Source organism: Elephantulus edwardii, unplaced genomic scaffold, assembly GCF_000299155.1.
Source record: "Elephantulus edwardii isolate Elephantulus edwardi_28Jun2011 unplaced genomic scaffold, EleEdw1.0 scaffold00097, whole genome shotgun sequence".
NCBI classification, from domain to species: Eukaryota; Metazoa; Chordata; class Mammalia; order Macroscelidea; family Macroscelididae; genus Elephantulus; species Elephantulus edwardii.
In genome coordinates, this window is record NW_006399847.1 from 2,192,420 (window position 1) to 2,213,087 (window position 20,668).

The window sequence follows — 20,668 nt, forward strand, 5'->3', positions numbered from 1 at the left end:
ACAAGCACTGTGGCAATTGGACAATTAAAACAGACATTCGGGTGGGGGGGGGAGAAGAACGAACTGGGGAGGAGGGTAGAGAAAACAGTGCAACAATGAATGAATGAGAACCCAAAATCTCTGTAAATGTTCACTGAAGTTTAATAAAATTTAATAATAATTTTAAAAAACCCAATACGCTACAAGCACCAATTGTAAAATAAATATTGGCATTTATGTATATGTACTTGTGTATATCTTCACATATATGTTAATGTTTTTGCTATGTGCCGTTGAGTTGCTTGCAACTCATAGCCACCCTATGTACAACAGTTCTGAACCCTGCTCTATCCTGAGCCAACCTTATCGTCTCTGACACACCTACCCCCATTACTCCAGTCACTGAGTCAATCCATCTCCTTGAGGGTCTTTCTCTCTTAGGCAGTCCCTCTTCCCTCCCAAGCACAATGTCTATAAAATATGCATATATGTTGTTGTTTATCATCAAGTTGGAACTCACTCATAGCAGACTCTCCACAGGGTTTTCAAAAACAGTAAATTGCACGGGAGAAGACTGCCCATCTTTCATTCATGAAGCAGCTTGTGGATTCAAACCACATACCCTTATGTTGACAGCACAATTCCTTTTCACTAAGCCACCAGAGCTCCCTAATGCATATATGCAAGTTAGAGAATAAGTAATATCCATAAGTAGTTATTTCACAGGCATAATATTGAAATATATGTCCCAAACAAAATCCTTGATTTGTGCTTATGCGGAATCTATACTTGGACCAGTCATCAGAACAGAGCAAGGAAACAATGCATGGTTAAAAATTGGGAAGGGTGTGAACCAAGGATGTGTTCTATCTCCATATCTTTTCAATATACATGCAGAACATATTATCCAGGAGGCTGGGCTCTATGAGGAGAAATGTTGCATCAGGATTGGAGGTAGACCCATCAACAATTGGCATTATGCAGATACATAACCCTGACTGCAGAAACTGAGGAGGACCTGAAGCGCTTGCTGCAGAAGGTCAAGGACTACAATCTTCAATATGGATTGAAATTCAACATCAAGGAAACAGAGATGCTCACCACGGGGCCGATTTGGCAGCATCATGATAGATGATGAAGAGACTGAGATTGTTAACAGCTTCATTTGGTTGGCTCTACAATCAACACGCTTGGTACCAGCAGCCAGGAGATTAAAAGACAAATTGCCTTGGGAAAGTCTGATGTCAGAGACTTCTCCAAAGTACTGAAGAGCAACTATGTCAGTCTGGAGACTAAGGTGCGCCTGATATAGGTCTTAGCAATTACTTCCTATGCATCAGAAAGCTGAATAATGCCTAGGGATAATAGAAGGAAAATTGATGCCTTTTAGCTTTGGTGCTGGAGAAGAGTATTGAATATACCATGGACAACTAGGAGAACAAACAAGTTTGTCCTGGAGAGGGTGAAGCCAGGCTGCTCCATGGAGGCAAGGATTCTGAAGTTTCATATGACATACTTTGGACATGTTGCACGGTAGGATAAGTCTCTGGAGAAGGGTGTTGTGCTTGGGAGAATGGAGAGACAGTGCAGGAGAGGAAGACCCGCAATGAGATAGATTGATTCAGTGACTGGGGTAATGGGGGTAGGTGTGTCAGAGACAATAAAGTTGGCTCAGGATAGAGCAGGGTTCAGAGCTGTTGTACATAGGGTCGCTAGGAGTTGCAGGTGAATCAATGGCACATAGCAACAGCACAACAATATCTATCTCTATCGCTCTCTATATCCTTCTACATCTACGTCCCCCCTTCTCCTATACACTGCAAATAGACCTTCTAACTAGACTGAAAACTCTGGTAAGAAAAATGAGATTGTTTTCTAGTTTTAAGTTTATGTATTTTTCTTTATTTTTGACTCAACTCTAAAATTCCCTGGTGGTTAATTTGCTCTAGCAAAATATTTGCTATTTGTGGGCATAAGGCATATGTTTAATGGTTTAAAGAATTTTGGAAAACAGCTTAAAATAGTAAAATTTACTGTGCAAAAGGACAAAGGAACACCACAGTCTCTTTTACATCCTGTAAGAAACCAGACCAATTTAGGATCTTACACAATCCCAAGAAAATGACTGTAATGCGCGTCAATATTTACTAAGAGGGTGTGTGTGAACCTTGAAAAATTAGATCTGCTCCTCTGACTCTATTATCAGCTCTCAGAAAATATTCCTGTAGTGATCTGAATAATCTGATAGTGGCTGGGGTGGAAAAAAAAAGAGAACAGGAGCTAAAATATTTAAAAAGCCACTTCAGTGGGCTCGGAAAACCTTGCTCAGGTTTGGAAAGTTGATACCTTCCTGTGAAAGCTGTAGTTCTCTCATGATGTCAACCAAATATTATGCTGGTGTCTAATCAAAGGGTCCCTGAGCTGCTTTGTTGTTTTCTCTCTCCCAGAATCAATATGTAGTCATCATGCTTATGTCAAACTCAGAGTGAATGACCAGGACACCAAGCAATCAAATGCCTTAATTAGCTCTATCTCTAAATGCATATGGCCACTAAACACCAGGAGGTCTGAGCGTCTTGCCTCAGCCCTGGCTCTCCATCTTTCTTCACCTCCTTCCCTACAGCTGAATGCAAATGTTACTTGGGGTGGCTGATGCCAAGACATGTAGTCAGTGTTTACTGTATGACTGGCTAATTTACCAGGAGTTGTTGTTTCTCCCCATCCCCACCAGTGTTTGAGAATAGATGGTACAAACACGGCTGGTGTCTGCCTCTCTCTCAGGCCCTAACTTCAGAATACCTCCCTGCGCAATGGCCCTGCAAAGAGAGAGAAAAATAAGAGAAGGGTAGCTTTTGTGTCTCAGAGACCAATCTCCTACTTTTGATAATGAGTGCTACTAGGACCATTGTTCAATATGAATATGTGGTTTTTTACCAAAGAATTCAAATATGTCAGCAGACATCTTTAACAACTCTAATAGTAACGAAACAGGTCTGTCCTGGGAAGGGTGAAACTAGTTTCCTCCTTGGAGGCAAGGATTTTGAAGTTCTGTCTGACGTACTTTGTTGGGCAAGTTGCCAGGAGGGGCCAGTCCTTGGAGAGGGATATCATGCTTAGAAGGATAGAGGATCAGTCCAGAAGAGGAAGATCCTGGATAAGCAGACACAGCGACTGTGGCAATGGGGCAAATGTGTCAGAGAGCGTGAGCTTGGCTCAGGATAGGGCAAGATTCTTAGTCAACCTGATGGCCTAACACACAGCAATACTAAATCCCTTGACCTATTAGTAGGTCACACGCTGTCCCTCGACCCTTCCAAGCATGATATCCTTCTCCAAAGTCTGACCCCTCCTGGCTACATGACAAAAGTATGTGAGATGGAGTCTCCAAATCCTTGCCTCCAAAGAGCTGCTTGGTTTTAGCCTCGGTTGGACAGACTAGTTTGCTCTATTGGCAGTTCATGTATGTTCAGTACTCCACTTCAGCACCACAACTCAAAGGCATAGATTCTTCTATCATCCTTAGTCATTGTCCAGCTTTATGAATACCATAGCTTTCTCTGTCCAGCATAGCAAGTGATTGGGAAGACCATAGCCTGGATCAGGTGTACCTTAGACTCACTGACATCATTGCTCTTTAGCACTCTGATAGCAGACTTCCCCCTTGCAATTCATCTTTTGATTTCCTGACTGCTAGTGCCAAGAGTATTAGTTGTGGAACCTAGCAAGCTGAAATTATTAATAATCTCAATCTCTTCTCCATATATCATGATGCTGCCAATTGGTCCAGTGGTAAGAATCTTCATTTTCTTGATGTTGAGCTTCAATCTATATTGCAAACTACAGCCCTTGACCCTCTGCAGCAAATGCTTCAGGCCTTCCTCAGTTTCATAAAGTAAGATTGTGTCATCTGCATAATGCAGGTTGTTGATGAGTCTTCTTCCAATCTTGATACCACAGTCCTCCTCTTAAGTCCAGCCTCTCAAATGATCTGTTGTAGATACTACCCATTATTATAGAGTCTCTGAGTGGTGCAAATGGTTAATGCACTTGGTTGCTAACAGAAAGTTTGGAAGTCTGAGTCTACCACAGGTTTCTTCTAAGACAGGTCTGCTGATTTGCTTCTCAAAAGTCAGCCTGTGAACACCTGGTGGAGTTTTGTGTACAACTAGACTCCGCATGGGATTTGCTTCCCTAGTTTAGAGGCATGGTTTCATGGGACACGCAGACAACTGGTCTACTGCTTTTAGTGTTTCTGTTCTACTTTCTAGTTTATTACATAGTGTGCAGAATCTCAAAAATCATGAGATACCATAGAGGTACAAATGGTTCCTATTTATCTGGAGCAACAGAAGAAGGAGCAACAGGAATTGGAAAGCATGGCTAATTGCCTCAAAGAATGAGCCATGAGACCAGAAGACTAATATTGTTGAATCTTTTTCTTTCATTGCTAAAAATTGTGATTTTTAAATGAATGTTCACAGAAAAGTTGGGTTTTCATTCATTCACTGATAGACATTTTCCTCCCACCCCTATTGCTGAATGTTTTGAGCTAAGTTTCTACAAAAGAATCCTGATCAAAAGGGAGAAAATGTGGAACAGAATTTTACACACTCGTAGAATCTAGACTTTATGAAGCCATTAATGATCCTTGAAACAACTGCCCTTAGATAATCTTTAAACATTAAACTAAAGCCTTGTTTAAATCAAATTAGTAGTTTAACTTCATCAGTAAAAAATGCCTGCCTTGAGCTTTGTGCTCCATTAAGGAATTATGCATGTGGACTCAAACTAGCAATAACAACTGAAAAGGATAGATACGAAGTTTAGTGACAGTTTGATTTCCTTGGTGGAGGTAAGAATAAGAATGGATATGGAGTTGTTTGAGAATGGTTGTACAATTTGAAGAACACAATCCATTTAATTGTATTATATATGTAGAAACTGTTGAAATGGCGAGTGTCTTATATATTCTTTCTCTCTCTCTGTGCCCCATCCTTCTCTCTCTCTCTCTCTCAGACACACACACACACACACACACACACACACACACGTAACCCTATACACACACAGAGGAAAGCACAAAACACAGAGCATAATTCTACTCCTACACACATTGAGTCAGAGTTGATTTAATGACAACTGTTTTTTTAAGTTTTCTTCCTTATTTGTTAATTTTTTTTTCATTAAATTGTTAAAATTGTTTCATTTCTGAAAATGAAAGCCAGGTCTAGGGTTCTGAAATGAGTTGTCTAGGTTTATAGTCTGAATCAAAGGTACAACACAAAGCAAGTCCAGGCCAAACCTTGACCTTCTACACAAGATAGATGAATGGGATCTTCTAAGACTCAAATCCCTATGCACATCCAAAAACTTCTCCAGTAGGGTAAAAAGGGAAGCCACTGACTGGGAAAAAGTATTCGGTAATAACATATCAGATAAGGGACTTATATCCAGAATTTATGAAATACTTGAGCACCACAACAAGCTAAAGGTAAATAATCCAATAGAAAAATGGGCACAGGATATGAACAGGCACTTCACCGAAGACGACATTCAGATGGGTAACAAGCACATGAAGAAATGCTCAAAATCCCTAGCCCTAAGAGAGATGCAAATTAAAACAACTATGAGATATCATCTCACCCCAGTCAAAATAGCAAAATTTAACAGAACATCAAGCAACAAATGCTGGCGAGGTTGTGGAGAAACTGGAACCCTGATTCACTGTTGGTGGGAGAGTAAAATGGTGCAACCCCTGTGGAAAGCAGTATAGCGCTTTCTCAAAAAGTTGCAAATAGAGATACCATTTGACCCAGCAATTCCACTACTGGGAATATACCCTGAAGAGACCATAGCTGACATCCAAGCAGATATATGCACACCCATGTTTATTGCAGCTTTGTTCACAATAGCAAGGAGTTGGAAACAACCTAAGTGCCCATCAACAAACGAATGGCTAGAGAAGCTGTGGTATATTCGCACAATGGAATACTATGCTGCATTAAAAAACAAGGAACTCATGCAATATTATTCAAAATGGTTGACTCTGGAGAACATTATGCTGAGTGAAAGATCCCAGTCACAAAAGGACAAATATTACATGATGCCACTGTTGTAGAATGGGAATTTCCTTGGGGTTGGGGAGAGACTGAGTAAGATGGGTTCAATAATGTATACTGCACTGAAACAGAGGAGGGAGAAAACTGTTTAAAAGAGATATATAACTAGGCATTTCTGTCATCACAGGAGTCTAGAGCGAGGGCTACATGGTGGAGGGGACCTGGGGGAGGGTTTGTAAAACAATGAAAGAATCTTTTCTTTTACTTTTCCATAATTTTTGACTCATGTACTTATAACTTGTTAGTCAAATTTGTGTCTTCTAGGTTGCAACACCCCCATGATACATCTTCAAGGATATGAACATGTACAGCCAAGCACAATCAATAAGAGTGCATCTAAATTCCAAAATCAATCTCCATAATAGTCTATGTGTTTCCTACTGCCAAAGGGGCCCTTTAGAGTAGTGAGAGAAGATCTTCACCCTGAAACCCACAGCATCCCTTTTCAGCAGGAAGTAGCTAAGAGAATACGCCATCCCCTTTTCCTTATGACTCAGGGTGAAGTCTCTCTCAGGGAGGAGTGATAGGGAATGGCAAAGGACACACTGACAAAGAAGATTAATCAGAACTGGCTTTGACAAGCACTGTGGCATTTGGACAAGAACAAACTGGGAGGAGGGTAGAGAGAATAGTGCAACAATGAATGAATGGGAACCCAAAATCTCTGTAAATGTTTATGAAAATTAATAAAATATAATTATAGAAAAAAGACCCCAAAAAATCCCATTTGTGATATTGCTTTGCCTGCTTTGTGGTGAGTAAACATAGAGGCAAGAAATGGCTTGCCTGAAGCCATGAAGCAGGTTTCCCCTTAGAATTTAGAAGGCTGTCCCCTAGTTCAAAGAACACAAGCCACTCAATGCCAAACATTTTGAGAATATTATAGCTGATGTCAACATTTACCAGCATCCATCCTCATAATAAAAGAAATCACTGCTTGGAAACATAAGAGAAGGTAAGCTATTGGTTCAAAGGCCACATTTCTGCTTGCTTTTTAATCATAGTCACCATTGAGAATGTAATCAATCTAGTGGTTTCTTCCTAGAAAAATACACTTATGTAAATATATGTTTTGTCTATAGTGTGGGGTAGAGATAAAGTTTCCTGGATTTTTGAAACTCCTATATTAGTGAGGAGGCTGCATTTTAGCTATTAAAATACAGTGCAAACAGAGTGGAAAAGCATGCCAGTTTGATAAGAATGCATGCATGCAATCATTCTCTACTTGTTATCTCAAGCTCTGAGGTTCAACTTTCGGAATGCTTCACAACCTTGGCCAGTAAGTGCTAAAGGCAAGAGATCCTATCAGATCAGTGGAACCTTGAGGGTGTCATTTCAGACTTGTTAGGTGTCAAATGTGGAATTTAATATTTTATGTTGAAGATACTTAATTAGAGGGTTTGCTAAGAAGTTCACGGGAATTCTTTTTTCAGACCAAGGTGGTGTTTATTGTTGTTGTGTGCCATTGAGTCAGAACTGACCCATAGCTGACCCGCTAGCAGGTTTTCAGAGAAAGTTAATCGCATGGGAGATTGCCCATCCTCCTCCTGGGGAGCTGCTGGCAGATTTGAACTCTGTGCCTTCAGGATTACAGTGCATCTTTTTAACACTAGGCCACCAGAGCAAGGTATCTGTACCTAATTTTCTAGAAGTTTCAAATGGGAGGTTTTGTCTTTAAATTATCTCCGTTTGGAGCTTTGACTCCTGTAAAAGTCCTAAATTTATTTTCATTACCCTCATCTCCAAGTCACATTTTGGCTGTGCCTCTTCCAAGATAGATTTGTGTATTCTTCAGGCAATTCTTGTTAGAGTCAATGGTCTTTGCCAGTACCCTAATTCAAATGCAACCATTCTTCATTCCTTTCCATTCAGTGTCCAGCTTTCATATACATATAAGTCAACAGAAAACACCATGGATAGGATCAGGTGTATTTTACTCCTCAAGATCATGCTTCTTTTTAACAGTTGAGGAGGTCGGGTCAGCAGATTTGCCCAATTCACTCCATCATTTGATTTCTTGACTGTTGCTTCCATGGATGTTGATTGTGCTTCCAAGTAAAATGAAATCCTTTACAACTCCATTATTTTCTTCTTTAACATGATAATTTTGTGTTGTTCCAGTTGTAAGGATTAAAATTTTCCTAACATTGCAGTGTAATCTATTGAAGCCTGTTGTCTTTGATCTGCATCAGAATAGTATGTCAAGTCCTTTTTGCTTTCAGTAAGCAAGGTTACCTGGTCTTTCTCTAGTCCTGACACTGCATTCTTGGATGATTCAGTGATAATTGGAATAAGTATGGTAAAAGGATACAGACCTTACCCACACTTTTCCTGATTTTTTAACCAGGTGATATACTTCTGTTCTTAAACAGCTGCCTCTTGGTCTATGTATAGCTTCTACATTAACACAATTAAGAGACATGGGATTCGCATTCTCTCTAATGTTATCCATAATTTGTCATGATTCATATAGTCAGATTCTTTGGTATAGTTAATAAAACACAGGCAAATATCTTCCTGGTGTTCTCTGCTTTTACCCAGGATTCATCTGGCATCAGCAACAATATTCTCTTTTTTAATTAAATTTTATTAATTTTAATGAACATTTACAGACATTTAGGGTTTTCATTCATTCATTGTTGCACTATTTTCTCTAAGCAACAATATTCTTCAAGGAAGATACTCGTCTGTGTATCCCACTCTTGACACCAAAAAAAGATCTTCTGAGTTTGGCCTGGATTTCTGGCAGTTCCTTCGAGTTGTGGTGCTGGTGAAGAGTCTTGAACATGCCATGGACCATCAAGAAAACAAATAGGTCTGTCTTGGAGAGGGTGAAACCAAATCTCTCCTTGGAAGCTAGGATTTTGAAGCTCCGCTTCATTTACTTTGGTCATGTGGCCAGGAGAGATCAGTCCTTGGAGAAGGACATCATGCTCAGAAGGGTGGAGGAACAGCACAGGAAAGTAAGACCCAGGAGGAGATGGATTGATATAGTGACTGGGGCGATGGGGGTTGGTGTGTTGGAGTTAGTGACACTGGCTCAGGACAGGGAAGGGTTCGGAGCTGCTGTACATAGGGTTGCTATACAACACAAGTGACTCAAAGGCATATAAAAGCAATAACATACCATGACAGGTAGTGAAGCAGGAGTGGCATCCACTTCCTAAGTAACATGCCTACAGAAACCCTATGAACTTGGATAAATGTCGATAGTTGTAGAGGGGCTTCAAGCCTTTTGTGCATAGGGTTGCTATGAGTTGTGCTTGACTCAAAGGTAATCAACACCCCCACCTTTTGGATGCACCACTGCAAGAGTGATTAAAAAAATTACCTTCAGCAAAATTGTACTTGGGTGTGGTGTTAGTGATACTGTCTGATAATTTTCACATCACATAGGATCTTCTTTCCTTGGATTAGGCATATAGAGCCTTTCCAATTGGCTGGCCAGGTAAATCTTTTCCAGTTAGTTGGTCTTTCAAGTTTCTTGGCATATAAAAGTGAGCATGTGCAATATTGCATCTCTTAGTTGAAACATTTTGGTGTTCCATCAGTTTTTGGAACTAGTTTTTACTAATGTTTCCAGTGCAGTTTGGACTTCTATGCCCTTAGTTCTGGATCATATTCTAAGTATTGAAATGGTTACATATGAAGCAGTTTTTTTCTGCTGCAGTGACACTGTACATTCTTTTCATCTTCTTCTGATATTTCCTGCATTGTTCAATTTTTTGCCCATAGAATCTTTCACTATTTAACAGGAAGACTGACTTCTTCTCCTTCAACTTGAAATACACTAAATGTATTCCTCTCTTTTGGTTTTCTAATGCCAGGGTTTTTCACATTTCATCATAATACTTTGCTTTTCAAGCCACCTTTTAAATCCTTTGCTCAGCTCTTCTGTTTCTCTTTCCTCCCTTCCACTTTAGCTACTTTACATTAGAAAGTAAGTTGCAGAGTCTCATCCACTTTACACCTTTTTCTTTTCTGTCTATTTAATGCCCTTTGCTTTCTTCACATAGGATACCATTGATGTCATCCCACTTTTCATATGGTCTTCACTCAGTGTTCAGGGAGGCAAACTTGTTCTTGAGGCAGTCTCCAAATTCAAGTGGTATGTACTCAAGATTATACTTTGGATCTCTTAGACATAGTTTCATTTGCTTCAGCTTCAGTCTGCACCTACATGGGACTAATTGATAATCTGTTCTGTCATCAGTTCCTGAATTTATTCTGACTGATGGTATTGAGCCTTTCTACTGTCTCTTTCTAGAGATTAGTCCATACGATTCTTGTATATCCCATCCAGCCAGACCTACAGGTATGGCTTAGTGACTAAATCCAAAAGACACATACTGATTCCAAAATATGTAGGTAAAACATGGAGAACTTAATTGCACAATGTTAGAATTAGATGCAATCCCGAAGGCATGCAGTTTGAGGCCACCAGCAGCTCTGCGGGAGAAGGATGGGCAATCTCCCACGCAATTTACTGCCTCTTGATTATTCTAAGAAATGAGTACCTTATTGGTGCTACTATTCACTTAACATTGCTTATTGTTGTTATATACCATCAAGTCAGAACCAACCCATAGCTGATCCTCCCGTGGGAGTTCAGCAGCAGTTAATCACATGGGGGGAGATTTTGCACTGGGTGCCTTGTTCACCCAAAGACTTTAATTATTTGGGTGGCAGTTGAGACACAGAGGTGAGTTTTATTTTGTTCCAGCTTTAGAGGTGACTAAGGTGATAATTTCAGGGTTCCACGAATCTCCAATGGACCAGTAAGGTGGTATTTTGAGGTTTTTAAATTTTGTTCCACATTTCCCTTCACTTCATCCATGCTCTTCTGCCATCATCTCCTTTACAGTGGTCAGAGGTGGCAGCATAGCACTATCTAGTTCTGGTCTCAGGGTAAGAGAGGTTGAGATGTTCACGATCCACTAATTCTTTGGATGAATTATTTCAGTTTATCTTTGCTTTTCTTCCATCTTCTTTGTTCCAGACAGGGATAGACCAATAGTTGCTCCTTAGATGGCTGCTCGCAAGCTTTTAAGATTCTAGTCATTACTCACAAGAGTAGAACATAGAACATTGCCCTTGTGGATTATGTTATGCCAATTGACCTTGTTGTCTTACAAGTCTATGGTTGCAAGGGCTGAGAACCAACAACTCATTCCCTTGGGGTACATGATTATGATGAAAAAGTCTATAAAGCATTGTTCTCTGTTTTTTCTACTATATACATGCATGTATTTACAGCATATGCTTCTATTAATGTAGAAATATCATCTGCCAAGCCTACATATGGTAATAGATATAGTGATTTTCACCTATCCATATCTATTTGTCTTGCTTGTCTGCCTATACCTATTGTTGACTGTATCTCTTGTGTTATCACCCTAAATCTTTTCTTTTACTGTTACTGTGTTGATTAGTCCCCTATTCTATACTGTCCTTCCCTTCAACTGTTTTAATCTATGTTACATTTAGGGAGCTCTGGTGGCCTAGTGGCAAGAAGCTGTGCTGCAATTCTGAAGGCACACGGTTCAAATCCACCAGCTGCTCCATGGGAGAAAGATGGGCAATTTCCTCTCATGCAATTAACTGGCTCTGAAAACCCATGAGATGTTCAACTACGGGTCAGTTCCAACTCAATGGTACATACCAACAACAACGACATGTTATATTTACTAATTTTCATCCCCCTCTTCCTCCTTTCCCATCCTTGGTAACCAACCAAGGAAGATTCTGGGTGCAAACTTGAACTTTTTATAACAGCGGTCTTATGCAATATTTGTCCTTTTATGACTGACCAACTTCATATAAGATATTGTCCTCTAAATTCATCTATGTTTGCAGTGTTACTCAAATTCTTTATTGTTCCCTAGTGTTGGAAGGCATGCCATTATGTGAATGTATACCATAGTTTCTTTAACCATTTATCTGTTGGTGGACAGTTGTGTTGTTTGTGAGTACATTTTGAATACTTACTTGGGAATTTGTGTTCATGGCTGAGAGCAAGTAAACGTTTCATTTCTGTAGAAAGAAAAGAGAATGCCAAATCTCATTAACAAAACCAACTTCACTTTATCTTGGGAAATTATTGAAAATTAAAGCAGCACTAAATTTGTTAATGCATTGTTTTAAAACTTACCTTCTTCATCAATTACATAGCTTGAAGCAATTCCATCAGTGTCTGTTACATCACAGGAATAAATTCCCAAGTCTTCCACCCCAAGGTCTTTGAAGGTCAATTTTGTCCTTTGAAATAGAACTTTCTTTTAGAAACTGGAGTTGCATCAATAGATGTATGTACTGTGCTGCCTTTAAGAAACTGGCATTTGCACATACCATCTATTCAGAACAGTGTTCCTCTCTTGCCTGCTGATTTACAGCTTACAGTATATCAAACTGGCATGAAGATACAGAGCTCACTGGTTATCGCTGGGGAGCCTGAATTTTCTTCCCATAGAGTGAAACCTGTTATTGTGACTGCTGAATATTTCTGTTTACTCCATTGAGCTTATACTACTTGGCACTGCCTATTTCATTTTCAATATTTCTCAACCACCTAATCTCTGTGCCTGTAGGGACAGGAATGGCATTGTTTATTGTTATATTTCCAACACCCAATACCTTGTCAGGAACATAATATTTGCTTAATAAATATTTGTGGGATAAATAAATGAATGAGTAGATCAGTGGTATAGCTTTACTGTGTTTTCTAACTTTGGTGAGTCACAGTGCTAGTTCAGTGAAAACACTGGGGAAAATGATTTGTGGTTTGTCTTTTCTTTTTCCCCAAAATATATATTTTAATTCAAGAATCTTAGGGTGACATAAAAAATATCTTGTAATAATAACCTGTATTTCCTTGCCATTTTTCAACTAACTGCTATTTGTATTTCTGGCCTGAGCTTTAGAAAGTATGGCTCCAGTGTATCTATCAGAGATGGTGAAATTGTCACAGGACAGGGCAAAGTTTAGATCTGTTAGTCACAGAGTCGTTATGAGTTGTGGTTGACTCAGTAGCACCTGACAACAACATAATGGTCTTCATTGTAATAGAACAAAGTACTCTGAAATACTTGGCTTTAGCAAATACAGTTCAATGTGGGCAGCACTATAACAATACAAAGCTTGATAAGCAAGAAGAAAAAAAAGAAAACTCAAACACTTAGAGCTAGAACAAAGTGATAGATCATAAAGTCACTCTCTTCTTCCCTCTCCCATTTTACAAGAAAGAAAGTGTGAATCTATAGAAGTTAAATAGCTTGCTCAAGGTCACACTGGAATAGAGGCACTAGAATTCATCTAGTCTATGCTCACATAATGGCGTTCTTTCTATCCATAAATGATGGTCAAAAGAACAGAAGAGATTATACTTGGTATTGCTGTTATTCTGTACCGTTGAGTTGGAGCCAACTCATAGCTGACTCTCTACCAGATTTTTAGAGGCAATAAACTGCATGGGAGGAGATTGCCTATCTCTCTCCTTTGGAGCAGCTGGTGGATTTGAACCATGTACCTTTTGTACATTGGCAGCTCATCTCCTTACCACTAGGCCACCAAAGCTCCCTGAGAGCAAACTTAATCCATCTTTACCATCATTTGAAGCAAATAGCAAGTTCTTTTTAGTAACCCTCCAAATATCCTTACCACTACTTTAAAATTCCGAAATTTCATAGAACTAATAAGAATCATCTCTTAAGAGGAATTCTATGCTGATCAAATCTTTTCAAACATCATAAATGAGAAAGTACTTTACACAGACTAATGTGAAAAGCACTTTTTAAATTTTAAGATTTATATTTGTTATGACTTTTCACACTACTAAGAGACATTTGCAACTTCATTCCCTTTTCCCAAGTACTTAAAATTGATAGCAAAGACCTTATTTCATGCTGCTGTGGTGGAAGGGAAATTAATACTATCACCAAAGTGTTTCTTACTTGTTGCCTTTGCTCTCAACTTCTAACCGTGCAGAGTCTTCCGTTGATACATAATCCTTGGACCAGGTGAACTCAGAATTGGGAGTCATCTGATCACATTCGAAGTTCAAAGAAATTACTCCATCATCATCCACATTTACAACAACTTCTTTGGTTCCTAGAAAGTAAAAAACAGGAAGACACTGATATTCTAGTAGAAATCAACCAATTATGAATTTGTAGCTAGAGATCCACTACTAAAATAAAGTAATCTAAGGTCTTGAGCCTGAGCAAGAGAAAGTCCTGAGTGCTCATGCCTAGCATGCCTGACATATTAACTGTCATACTGTGCTAGAAATTAAATGAACACGCCACATTTCTTATGCAGAGCCAACATCATGCAATTCAGGGCTAAAGAAAATGGTGCTATTCTTCCTACCTTTTCTTTTTTATGCCTACTACAACCTGATTGCACAATTATGGAAGTGGATTGATTACAAATGGACGGTGGGGGGCCACAAAGTAGACTTGAGGAAAAAAGAAAATTGAATGGTCTTTATCAGGACCTAATTAATGACTGTTGCTTAGTAGTACTCATCTCCAATAAGTCATCAAGAAAAATAGAAAGGGAAAAAAAGTAGAGAGAAACTGGAGGGTAGAATGTAGAGGGAATTAGAATTGTCTGTGTTCACATCTGTAAAATGTGTCAATCATGTTAGACTGGAAAAATACAAAGAAACTTACTCCACTGATAATGTAATACCTAGTCAACCTAAAGCATTCTGGATTACAATGACAAGATATATCAAAATGTGAAGGAAAAAATGTAAGTTAAAATAAAATTTTGAGGATCATATACATTTGAAAAATAAATATTGGGTTTTGGATTTTAATATAAATAATTCAGAAATAAAAAGGAAACCAATATAATTTTAGTCTTGAGAGTTTTTACCACACTTTCACTTTCTAAACCACATGCCTCTGGAAACTCTATGAACATAAAGAAATGATAGTTATAGTACAGGGTGCAGGCCTTTTGTTCATAGAGGCACTATGAATTATGCTTGACTTGATGGAATTTAATAACAATAATGTAATATATAAAAGAGTCTGTACATTATAAAGCACTCATATAGAAACACCTAAATAAATTTTGAGGGAAGTAAAATGTTTGCTCATATTGACCTTATTCACTTACCAGTCTAAATTTGATTTGTCTCAGTACTGTAGAAAAGTTACATTTAATCCCAAAATTTATTTTTGGGGAAAAACCCTCTTTCAATTAAACTCCATAAAATGTATCCCAATACATACTTTACATAAATTGAAGGAATTTGGTGTTGTGGGGTTGTTTTTGTTTGTTTGTTTGTTTTTCAGTCATGAGGTATTTTTTTTTCTCTTTGTCCTTTTAGACAAGTTGATTATTTCAAGCCTAGATTAACCAGGTCCCCAGGAGCAGCACAATTCTGTCCCTACTTCCACCCTCCCCAACCCCCACACCATTCCCAAGGCCCTCAGGGTTACCCCTTCCCTTCTTCCTTTCACTCTGTGCCACCACACTTCTGAAAAGATGCCATCAGGCAGCTCTTGCACGGGCCTGGGGGCTGCCGCCATGCAGTCAGATTATCTGTTCCTTTTGTTGTTTTGTTTTGAGCCAACACTAGAACAGACAGAGAAGCCAGGATCAACTCACAAACAGATACAAAGCAAAAAGACAGAGAGACAACGATTTAGAGGCCGGTCACCAGAAAGATGTCATCAGTGTGGGAAGATGCCCCAGATGGCAAGGCCTCTAAATGGATGGAACCAAATGTTCAGTCACTCTCTCACGCTTGGGTAGAATGTTCAGTTGGATGGCATTCATGTGGACACTTCTTTATACTTCTGGCTGCTTTCAAAGGCGTGTTCATATTTCCAGCCCAGAGTGGTTTTGCAGTTTTCACAGAAATGTTTGCAACTGCATGCAGTCCTGTTAGCAACACTCGCTCTTCCGCGGGCCCACAGCCCACATTAACTACTGAATTAAAGAGGTATGCACGTCCTTGACTTCCTTGGAACGACTTGGAAATGAGTTCATCGTGATTGGCCAAGTGAGCTCTGCAATGAATGCAGCTGTATCCGGTGGCAGGAGGGCAAGTATGCCTGGAAAGTCTTGGATCTCGTCATCTTCACCATTGGTGCCGCTGATCGTGGGGTGAACTCTGGGGCAGCCCACGAGGCACTCCCACAGGACGGGTCACACGGGAAACACCAGAAGAAGCAAGTAAAGGCCTGGGTTTGGCAGGAGGTGGGTGTGGGGCAGGCTCCACAAACTGGTGATGTCTTCAGAGGAGGGACCTTCAAACAGAGGTCTAGTTCTCAACAGTGGCTGCAGGCTGCTCCATCCCGCCAGCCCCCCGCCCCCCCCCCGCTCTGCTCCGCGGGGGTGCACCGGGCGGCCCCGGAATTTGTTGTTTTGTTGTGGGTTAGGGGTTTTTGTTTTGTTTTATTTCCTTTCTATATATGTCTTAACAGGCCAGCACTCTGCTCTATTGTCCAATCAACCTTGACAGCGGGAAGAGCAATGCAAAAATGTTTCCAGGGCCAAGAGAAAGAAATAAGAGGTATCTAAATCAGTAAAGAGGGGTTAAAACTGTCACTATATACAGATGATATCATAGTGTACACAGAAAACCCCAACGACTTAAAAAACCTGTCAGATCTAGTAGATCAATTCGGTAGTGTGGCAGGATAGAAGATCAATATAAAAAAATCAGTGGGATTTCTCCACAGTAATAAGGAAAAGCAAACTAAGAAAATAATACCATTTACAACAGACAACCACAAATTAATATATTTGGGAATAAATCTAAGTAGAGACACAAAAGACCTTTATCCAGAAAACTATAAAACAGTACTACGAGAAACAATAAGAGATTTAACTAAATGGAAAAATATTCCCTGTTCGTTAATAGGAAGACTATCTTATCTCAAAACCCACTACACAGCTCTAATAATGAAAACAGCATGGTATTCGTACAATGACAGACATATAGACCAATAGAAGATAATTTAGAACCTAGAAATTAACCAATCTATCTATGGTCAACTGGTATTCGACAAGGAAACAAAAATCTATCAAATGGTGAAATGACAACTTCTTCAAGAAATGGTACTGGAAAAACTGGGCATCTACCTGCAGAAAACTAAAGCAGGATCCACATCTCACACCATACCGAGAAAAAATCAACTCAAGGTGGATCAAAGATGTAGGAGTAAAGTCCAAAACCACAAAGATCATAAGAGACAAAATGGGGTCAAGCTTAGAAGTCCCATCTTATGATATAAATAGGCTTGGAAATATAGCCAGAAATACACAATCAAGGGGACAATAAACTTTGTGAATGGGACCTTCTAAAAATTAAGTCCCTGTGGGCAACATTTTTTCCACTGGGTGAAAAGAAAACCTACAGACTATGGAGAATACATTTGGCAATGATATCACAGATGCAGATCTCATAATGCAAGTTTACAGAATACTACAAAGGTCACTATAAGGAAAAGATTGATAACCCAATCATAAAATGGGCAGAAGACATAGACTTCTTGCAAAGGAAGATAATTGGATGGCCAACAGACACATGAAGAAATGCTCAAAATCACTGACAATCAGAGATATGAAAATTAGAACCACCATGAGATACCACACCACCCCAGTGGTAGTAGCAAAGTTCAACAGGGCAGCAAGTAATACATGTTAGAGAGGATGTGGAGAGGTGGGAACTCTCATGCACGGCTGATGGGATTGTAAAATGGTACAGCCATTCTGGAAATTAGTTTGGTATTTCCTAAAAAAACTGAAAATGGAAATTCCATATAACTCAGCTACTTCACTGCTAGGATTATGGCCCAAGGAAAATAGAACTGAGACATCAATGGAGATTTGCACACCTATGTTCATAGCCGTGTTATTCACAATAACAAGAAAATGGAAACAGCCCAAATGTCCAGCAATAAACCAATGGATTAAGAAATTATGGTACATTTACACAATGGACTACTATGCACTATGAAGCACTAAGGAGTAACAGTTTCCTAAAATACTATATAACATGGCAAAGTCTACAGAACATTATGCTGAGAAAACTAATGCAGTCTCATAAGGACAAATAATGCAAAAGACTGTTATTGTAAAAATACCTTTTCAATGTATAATATGTAAAACAGATCATTTGGTTAGCTGGACTTTATGAGGAGGAATGTGGCCATCAAGAGTGGAGGAAGAGTCACCAAAACCTACGTTATGCAGATGACACAACCTTGCTTGCTAAAACTGAGGAGCATCTGAAGCTCTTGCTGCAGACTGTCAAGGACTATAGTCTTCAATAAGGATTGAAGCTCAACATCAAGAAGACAAAGATTCTCAACACTGGGCCAATTGACAGCACTATGAAGGATGGAGAAGAGATTGAGGTTGTTAACAATTACAGCTTGCTCAGCTCCACAATCAACACTCTTGGCATGAGCAGTCAGGAAATCAAAAGATGAATTGCACTGGAAAAATCTGCTATCGTGGACTTCTCCAGAGTACTGAGGACCAACAGTATTTGTGTAGAGACTAAGGTGTACCTAATCAAGGCCATGGTCTTCACAATGACTTGCTATACATCACAGAGCTAGACAATGACTAAAGAGAACAGAAGAAGAATTTATGCCTTTGAGTTGTGGTTCTGGAGAAGAATCTTGAACATACCATGGACTGCTCACTAATTATAGAGAAACATTTTTGTTACTTAAAACAAATAACAGAACAAAGAAAGAATTATTTTTAGGTAAACAGAAATAACGACCAATTAAAGTTAATGGTTCCCTGAGAGAAAGAAATATCTACCATACATTTCATTTAAAGGGCTGTGTGTTTACCACCAGAAGGTACAGGCGAGACTTTATCCCTATTCCTGATTACTACCATATGAAGTCTAGATCATTTGCTATTACATGATTAATATTAAACAAGCACTCTCATTAAAACCTACAAAAAGACTAAGTCTTAAGAGACTGCATATTTAGCATGGTTGAGTCATATGAAGAACATAAATAAATTGTCTATTGTTATGAAGAGGAAAGAAGACTTTGTAGAACAGATGTTGACTAAACCACTTGTTGCCATTTCCATATCTAGTTTGGAGAGAGCTCTGGTGGCCTTGTGGCAACAAGCTGCACTGCAATCCTTATCTATGGAGGCATGGAAGTGTGTTCATATTAATCATTCACTATCTTATCTGTAATCCCTTAAAAGGAAATGAATTATAAACTTGCTGTTGCTTCATATATTAGAAGTATAATTTATTTACAACAGAAAAATATGGAATAGTTTTGACGGATTTTATTATTAGTAACATTATTTGCTTTTCTGCAAACAAAGGAGTTAAAAAACTGGAGGAATAGGAACAATTTAACTAGCTTGTTAACATGTCTCTCAATTCCACAGATAATCTAGGAACTACAATGCCTCATCCATCTGGAACTTTGCCCAAAACCAACAAGAAATGAACAGGTGCCTCAGAGAGCCAGTACTCAGGAGTCAAAGTCCACACTGGCATTCCTGGGCATTGTTCACTGAAGACTTTTGTAGACTCTCACTTGAACTCTATTTATACTTAGTTAACATGATTCTAACTCGCTTCATTAGTAGATTTTCTGTATTAGATTAAACTAAAAGAAGGATTAAAGAGCTACTGCCAGCTGGCACACTGGGAATAAGGAAAATGGCATCAAGAAAGGGACTGAAAAACAGACAACAGCACAATGGTGTTAGGGTCATAATGCCACTACTGTATTGTGATGTTGTTGTTGTGCCCTGTTGAGTTGGAATCAACCCATAGCTGACCCTCCAGCAGGTTTTCAGAGGCAGTAAACTACATAGGAGGAGATTGCCCATCCTTCTGTGGAGCAGTTGGTGGATCTCAACTGTGAGTGTTTGAGATTGCGGTACAGCTTTTACAATCAGCTCTGAGGCATACAGGAAGGGGTAAGCAGGATTCTCTATATTGTATCCAAGAAGGTTGTAAAATAACAAAATGCAGAACATATTTAAAAATAATTTTCAACAAAACATCTTAAATGATAAAGTATTGATGCTTTCGTAGTAAACTCTTAGGTATATACAGACAACAAATTTGACCCTGAACTCACACAGCTTGGAGAATAGGAAAATCTGTTTAATAGCTATCTTAATTGCATCTACTATAAAGAAAAGACTACAGAGCTATTTGCTTCATTAGAATGTACTGGAAAATTAATATTTGTAAAATTATTTCTGACTGTTTTTGATGAAAATATGAAGTGAGGTAAAAAGTTGTTCTTGGCAAGTCTCAGGAAAGATACACCTTTCCACCTCAGTCTATGAGTTGTACATCTTTTATTATTTTTTTTGTTTCTATTCATTCATTGTTGCACTTTTCTCCCTGTCCATCCCTCCCCCCCAGTACACTTTTCTTTTTGAAAAGCAAAAGAAAAATTCTTTCATTGTTTTACAATCCCTCCCCCCAGGTCCACTCCACTATGCAGCCTTTGTTCTGGACTCCTGTCATGACAATAATACCTAATCACATATCCCTTTTAAACAGTTTTCTCTTTCATCTGTTTCAATGCAGTATACAT

General features: G+C 39.0%; 1 protein-coding gene across 1 annotated transcript in view; it reads right to left on the reverse strand.

Moving 5' to 3' along the window:
• The window catches only part of MYOM1 (myomesin 1), a 244,358-nt gene that overhangs the window by 53,973 nt on the left and 169,717 nt on the right, over positions 1-20,668 (reverse strand). Inside the window, exons 21-23 of the mRNA XM_006891423.1 lie at positions 14,048-14,204; positions 12,250-12,356; positions 12,087-12,131 (exon numbers count right to left, since the gene is read on the reverse strand). Coding sequence (XP_006891485.1) covers positions 12,087-12,131; positions 12,250-12,356; positions 14,048-14,204 — 309 coding nt within the window. The remainder of the gene's footprint in view (positions 1-12,086; positions 12,132-12,249; positions 12,357-14,047; positions 14,205-20,668) is intronic.